Genomic DNA, 7569 nt, shown 5'->3' on the forward strand with positions numbered 1-7569 from the left:
GTCTCAAAAAAAAAAAAAAAAAAAAAAAGAAATAAAATGGATTATTTACTATACCTTTCACTGTATAAATGAATATTTCATTTTCTAAGGTCTGCAAAAAAAAAAAAAAAAAAAAAAACCTCAGCCAAACTTTCTGAATGACTCCCTCCAGAAATAATCCAATTTACGTTCATCTCTTAGTGAGAATTAAATAAAAGTATTAATATTGTATGTAGTATTTTAAAGAATCGGAAAGATGGAAGGTTATCTTAGTTTTGGAAAAATGTGTGACCTCAGAGAAAATCTCCAAGGATCTTGATTTTAGAGCTTCTGGTGGCTATAGGCACTTGTAAGATTGAACTCAGTCACTTTGCTAAGTTTAAGAGCTGTATGTTATTTCTAGAAAGTATGAATTGGAACAATTAAACTTATTTTCAGCAAGGTTTGTGACAAGTAGGAAAAATCTGGTCTCTAAAGCATATTACCTATTTATTTATTTATTTAGACAGGGTCTTGCTCTGATGCTTAGGTTGGAATGCAGTGGTGCAGTCGTGGCTCACTGCAGCCTGGACTTCCTGGGCTCAAGCAATCCTCCTGCCTCAGCCTCTCGAGTAGCTGGGACTGCTGGCGTGCACAACCACGCTGAGCTAATTTTTTTTCTTTTTTTTACATAGTGTTAGAAAATAAGTGTACATTTAATAATGTGTATGCTAGGAAAAAAATGAGAATTCATGTTATTTCTCCTTTACCACAGTAGGAAAATCCAGCTACGTGTAGGATGATAAATTAAAAGTATATTCCTAACCAGGCATGGTGGTGTGAGATGGAAGAATTTCTTGAGCCCAGGAGTTTGAATCCAGCCTGGGCAATGTAGCAAGACCCCATCTCTAAAAATAAAAAATTATTCCTAATAGGTTACTTTATTTTTAGAGCAGTCATTGTCTTCAGTCATACTACTAGTGATAGGGTGATAGCTAATTAATATTTATTGAGCACTTACTATGGGACCAGGTACTCTTCTAAGCACTTTGCGTGTCTTAACTCATGATTACCCCACAGTAACCCTATGAAGTAGCTACTATGTGATCCCCTTTTGTATATGAAGAAACTAGGGTGCAGAGAGGCTAAAGTAACTTGCCCAGGCATAGTGCTAGTGAATGGCAAAACCAGGATTAAAACCCTGTCAGTATGACTTCAGAACGCCTTCTCTAAACCACTAAATGTGCTACCTCTCACTGAGATTTACCAGTTTCCACTGCTCAAATGGTTACATCCTCTTTCCATTTTACTTTATGAAAATAAAGTAAGATAAACATAGTGATTAGGAGCATGAGGTTTAGAATCAGTATCACCTTTTTGTCCTAGCAGTGCCATTTAAGTAGTTGTAGTGCTATTGATGAGTTTCCTAGATCCCCACCCCTTTTTTATTTGTTTCTAGAAAAAACATTGATTACATATAAAGCTTAGGATTCTCCTTAAACAACTTTCCTCAATCTCTGTCTTTTACCCTCAAGTGTAATCACTTATATGTAATACACCTTTACACACACAACCGTATACACAGACATAGATGCAGTTGGTTCTCATTATTCAAAGTAGAATACAGAGTTAGGTTCCTACAAGCCTCTGTTCATAACATTTTATCTACTGATCAGTATATAACCATATGTTATGTATGTTTCTGTTTAAAGATTCCTCATTTAATATATCTTGTTGATTCACTAACATTAAGCTCATGGTCAACATCACTCTAACTCATACCTGAACCAAGCTTATCTAACATGCATATTTTCCCCACAAGGCCTTTTTGCACTTAGGAATGCTAGACAGCGCTTTGGCACTACATTTAGGGGCCATTTTAAACAGTGAAGCCACCAAAAACACAAAAATGTGGTACCAAACAGATGGTGAAAGGGCTGTTGTGGATAGTCAGAGCCAAAACTAGAAAGTAGCAGAGATCACAGAGTTCAGCCTCAGCTGGGGACGTGTGCGTGTGGTAACTCAAATATTTTGCCACTTTAGTACGTGTCTGTAATAACCACAGAAATACCACAAGTATTGATTTGGGGGTTACAAATGAATTTTAGCAAACAGGCAAATTCACGAATATGGAATGTGTAAATGATCAAGATCAACTATATATACGCATGCACACACCCATATAAATATATAGGTTTGTATGTGCTGTTTAAATTTATTATATAATGTAAAAACATATTCTGCAGCATAATTTTTAAAAGTTAATCATGTGGCTTTTGTAGATGTTTTTATGAAGCTACACTAGATCAGTTGTATTCTTTTGAAGTGATACATAATTATTCATAATAGGGATCTACCATAATTTAACCATTCATCTAATGATAGTGTAAATTTCAGTTTCCTCATAGGTAAATAGTAAATAAAAATAAAATTAAAAAATAGTGTAAATTTCAGTTTCCTCATAGGTAAATAGTAAATAAAAATAAAAGATGTGCCTTTGAGAGTTAAATGAGCTTAGTACATTGCCCTACCACTTAAGCACTTAATGACTATGAGTTAATGAAAAATAAAGGGCTTTGGAGTCAGACAGACATGAGTTCCACATTCCATCTCTTCCCTCCCTAGCTGTGTGACTTCATTGAATTACTGAATCTCTTTCTGTGTAAAAGAGGTAGATGAAGAACAAAAATAGTAATAACTTTAAGATTATTGAATCTCTCAAAGTCGTCTCATCTGAAACTGGAGATTATAATACTTCATTGTTTTTGTGACAATGAAATATTATCATACCTAAAGTACCTACCACACAGGAACTCAGTGTTTTTTCCCTCTTAGATAATTTGATCTCAAGAAAATGGTATTACTTTATTAGAGTAGCATTACAGAATCCATATCTTATTTTAAAAATAGAACACAGCATTGTACTTCTACATATTCAGAACATAAAAGAGAGAACTAAGCCATTTTAGTACAGTGCTTAGACTGTATACTTTCAGTGGGGTATAGTCTAAAAACAATAAAAGCAAAGTAATGTTGAGTTTTTGTTGGTAGTGGTACATATATAGCAAATCTAGAACTCTTATGTATTTTAAGTTGAACAAATACGATGTTGCTGAGAGGGTTTTCTTGGTGGAAGAAAGGAGATGTGGAATGGGATAAGAGAAGGATTAATTTCTTAAATCCTCTGGGGCTTTAAGAAATTAGAATTAACAATAAAAGCATGAACTATAATATTCTAAAAAAAAATGTATGCATATGATAGGTATGTATGCATAGGCCTAGAAACAGTGACACCCTGGCAATTAGCACAGCTGTTCTTGCTTGGTTTTTAAATAATAGTCACAGCTAAAAGGAATTAGGACTCCAGAACTGTGTAAAGATGAATTTGGACATATACTAGAAAGTAAGAAGGTACCCCAAAAATAATGGGTGTATTTCAAAAAGACACAGAAGCCAGCTCAAAAAGGCTCTCATTGGTCAAATCTGGGACAGTATGAGTATCAGAATGAATGATGACAGTAATGAGTATAACATATTGAAAAGAGAGAATCCCTGAGTACACAGTGATGTGAACAAATAAGTAAAATGGGAGGAGGGGAAGAAAAAGCTTCTTTACAATAGAATGTCAACAACTGTAGAAGGAATCGTAGAGTTAGAAAATCACTATCATATAACTGATAATTGTTTTAGAAAGAATCATCAATGATTGCTAAATTATTGGATGCAGGGCTGTTGGAGAACAGGATATTTACACAGTCTCATCAAGCTGTCTCCCTATCAATAGTTTATTAATTACAAAGGTAGAAAAGAACACCTTTACCTTGGAGAAATTTGGCATATATACCAGCTTAAGCAGATGATCAAAGTTGACATCATCAGTATTGGGATAAACTGATACCACATGCCTTCTGAGATGATGCCCTGAGACATACAGTATCACTTCTGTAGTATTCTTGCCAAAACTGCATAAACTGAATCTGATCATGAAGAAACAATCAGGCAACCCAGCTTCAACACATTTTACTCATAAGTGTTCTGTGCTCTTCAAAAGTACTAGTGTCATAAAGGACAAAGAGAGGCTGAGGAACTATTTCAAACTCGAGAGATTGGAAACTAAATTCAGTATGTGATCTTGGATTGAATGTTAGATTAGTAGGAAACATGACTAAAAAAGTGACTGAAAAATGACTGGTATTATTGGGACATCAATGTTAAATTTCATGAATTTAATATATATTGATTATGTAAGTTAATGTTCTTGTTCTTAGCTGAAATCAGTTTGAGCATATAGGGGGCAAAGCTCTCTAAAACTTACTCCCAAATAGTTCTGCAAAAAGATTTTCAGTGGGGTACACACACAGGGAAAGAGAGGGAGAACGTATTTGGTGAAACTTTTAACAATTGATGAGATGAATCTAAGTGAAGGCTATATAGGGTGTTCATTGCACGATTCTTGAAACTTTTATGTGAGTTTGAAGTTTTTCAAAATAAAAAGTTGAAAAAGAAACAATTTGAAAATTAAAAAAAAAAAAGCATAAAATAGAAAGGAAGACTCTTATCTCACCGCAGAGATAACCTTTGTTAATATGTTGGAGTATTTCTTTCCATTCATTTCCATGATCCGATAGTGGGCTTTGTTAAACTCAGGCTCATCTCAAGTAAACATTTTCCTCAAACTTAAAACAATATATTTTTAAAAAATAAAAAGGAATGTGCTGTTCTTGAGGCATTGTTTATGTTCCTTCCAGGAAACTGGTATCCTTGGCAATGTTATGGTCTATTCCTGTTCTTCTACAAGATTAAAACAGATTGGACCTAAAATGGTTCTCTAAGTTGAATGAAAAGCAGTCTGATCTGAAGCCGCCTTCACTGAACACCATGACATAACTCTTGATGGCTCTGTTTCTGTTTCTCATGGCACTCAGCAGTGCTCTCATGTCTCAGCTATTTCAGGAATAGGGGAAATTATTTATTTTATTTTATCACTTAAATATCTCATTTGTATGTAAGAAATCTGAAGCAGCTGAGATAAACCACTTGATGAAGACAGCATCTCACTGAATGTTCCTTTAGCTGGAATGAACTTGATCGTTGGATGTTTATTAGAGGTTAGGGGGAAAATCCTTTAGATTAACAGTCCCTACCTTTTGAAAATGTCATAAGCTTTCTAATATTTATCAGGATAGAAGTAGTTTATTGCCCTATTCCTCACATAATGTGTGCCTAGCATAGGGCCTGGTACATAGTAGCAGAAAGGTATAGTGTTTATTACGTGCAGGTACCATTCTACATATTGTACATGTATCTCTTTCCCTCAGTCATCTGTGTTATTACTCAGTTCTCTGAGACTACTTCCAGCTGTCTCAGAGACATTGATGATTTTAGACTAATTTCTAAAGACCTTTCATTTTGATTTTATTATATTTTTATTACCAAAAAACTTCTTAGTGGTTCAGAAGCATTAACAAGTCAGAAAAGACAAGTGGAATTTCCTCAGTGGACCAGCAGAGGAAAGACCTTGTAAGGAAGAGAAGAAAGATCAGTATTATTTAGTAACTAAATTGCCAGTCCTTCTGCTAGAGGTTTTTCATGTAACTACATTTAATCTGCACAATAACTGTATGAAGTAAACAGGATTGTCACATATTTACAGCTGAGGAAGCAAAGTCTGAAAGCCAGAAAGTCTGATTAATTTACCTAAGGTAACACCACAGCAACTGGGGTCAGATCAGTAGTGTCTGCCTGGTTTTGAAGCCTGATTTGATTTCTCCCTTATAAAATACATTGCTGCTGGTCTCAACTAGTTTTTCTGTTACATGTTTTAAACACAATGGATGTTTCTTTGTATCTTCCTCACCAGGCTTTTCTGATGTGGATCACACCTATGCTCAAAGAACTCAGCTCTTTGACACCTTAGTAAATTTCTTTCCTGACAGCATGACTCCTCCTAAAGGCAACCTGGTAGACCTCATCACACTGTAACTGAAGAGTCACTGGACACAGAAATGGAAAACAGGAGTCGATTTTCCATCTTTTGGATTGCAGCTCCATTGACTGACAGTAAAGCTGCAGTGATTGAGGACTGCACCAGAGTTTTGAAGGGATCTTAACCATCACAAGTTTTTACCCTCTTCCTTCATGCCTGACCTCAACCCCGCTCTCCTCATCCTATTCCTAAATTAGGCTAATAAAGTGAAATTGGTATACTTTCCAGTTAAATATATATATATATTTTTCTTACTTTATCTTTTAAGAATTAATGAGTATAAAAGAAAAATTAGGCAGTTTACCCTTTCAGATTTTTATTTCTTTTTTTTAATTGGGGGAAATAAGCACTATTAACAGATTCAGCACTACAAGTATTTTGAATGTTGTTGCTGTTGGTCATTTGACCTGCCTTCTCCCTTCCCATTTCACTTCAGCTCCCATCACACAACTGCGTGTAAGTGGTGTCACTTGTTTACCTCTTTACTTCATTCTTAACAAGTGTATAGTTCTCTAGGACAGTTGATGTATGTTAAGGTGATATCTGTGTCTGTGTTGACTTGTTTTGTGTTACGTTAAACAGTAGGCAGAACTGAGGTCTCAAGTTTGCACTCGACCATAAAACTAAACATGAAACCTGAGATTGACCCGAGCACCTATCTGAGGTTGGTATATAATATTTCTGTAATGATATATTTTATAGTAGATATTACAGTAGTATCTGACTTTGAGTCACAGAAACCTTAAACTAAGGAGACAGTAGTTCAGAACCTTTAAGAACCATTCTAAAAATGACCAGCAGGAGGGATCGAGTAGTGAATATCTTCATAGCAATTTTCGGAGAAAATGACTCTTTTGTCCAGAAGAGCTCTGCAGAACCAGGGCTCCCGTTTCTCTTGTGCTATCTCTGTAGTATTTTCTTTTGAGAGAGGAGGCTGGGTTTCCAGAGCTTTGCTTTCATTTATTTTTATACATATTGTCTCCCTATATCTGCTTGTGGATATTGATATTTTAAAGAGATGGTTTGTAGTTGTCCAGTGGTATACAACTGACAGGCATTTCATTAAGCACATAGACCAGACTTTGTGAACAGTTCAAATATTTTTTCATTAAAAAACAAGGTATGGCAGATGCACTTTCCCACAGGTCAATTTTTTTGTGAGAGATAGAGGTACATATCTTCTGAGGAGGTGCTGTGGAATGCAATGTGGGGAACCTGCATCTGGCTAGTGCTTACGTTTGCTCCAAAACCGTGTTGTATGAAGCTGACCGCCACCATGCTATAGCAGACTTGTATTAAAAGACGTGTCGGTCGATCCAGTGGCTCTTAAGAGTGAATAGCTTTATGGAATCAAGTATGTCCCTGAGTAGCAAGATTAGGCCTCACCAAAGAAGAAATTAACCTGCAGTTTCAAAAAGTGTCATGTATAGGAATGAAACATTGAGGTCCCACTTTATTCTGTCTTTAGTACATGGTTTTACTTCTTTTGGGGATTGATGGGAATATATTTTTTGTTAGTTCTAGGCTTGAATCATGGGCTCCTTGGCTTTCCTAGCATCCCAAAGCAGTCAACAGTGATTTCTTAAGCAATTTGATCTGTACCTTTACTTGTGAAAGGTATGCTA

The 7569-nt window shown here is 35.5% G+C and overlaps 1 protein-coding gene across 5 annotated transcripts in view; it reads left to right on the top strand.

The window, feature by feature from the left end:
* MKLN1 (muskelin 1) overlaps nt 1-7076 on the top strand; it is a 163897-nt gene extending 156821 nt beyond the window's left edge. For 4 of the 5 annotated variants that reach the window (XM_023207837.1, XM_023207841.1, XM_023207838.1 and 1 more), the window contains one exon: nt 5819-7072. In XM_023207837.1, the coding sequence (XP_023063605.1) occupies nt 5819-5940 (122 nt within the window). In that variant the 3' untranslated portion in view covers nt 5941-7072. Of the gene's footprint in view, nt 1-5818 lie in introns of all 5 variants that reach the window. The other variant, XM_023207840.1, reaches the window with a different exon arrangement.
* Nucleotides 7077-7569: the final 493 nt, after the last annotated feature.

This window comes from Piliocolobus tephrosceles, chromosome 8, assembly GCF_002776525.5.
Source record: "Piliocolobus tephrosceles isolate RC106 chromosome 8, ASM277652v3, whole genome shotgun sequence".
In the NCBI taxonomy this organism is placed as follows: domain Eukaryota; kingdom Metazoa; phylum Chordata; class Mammalia; order Primates; family Cercopithecidae; genus Piliocolobus; species Piliocolobus tephrosceles.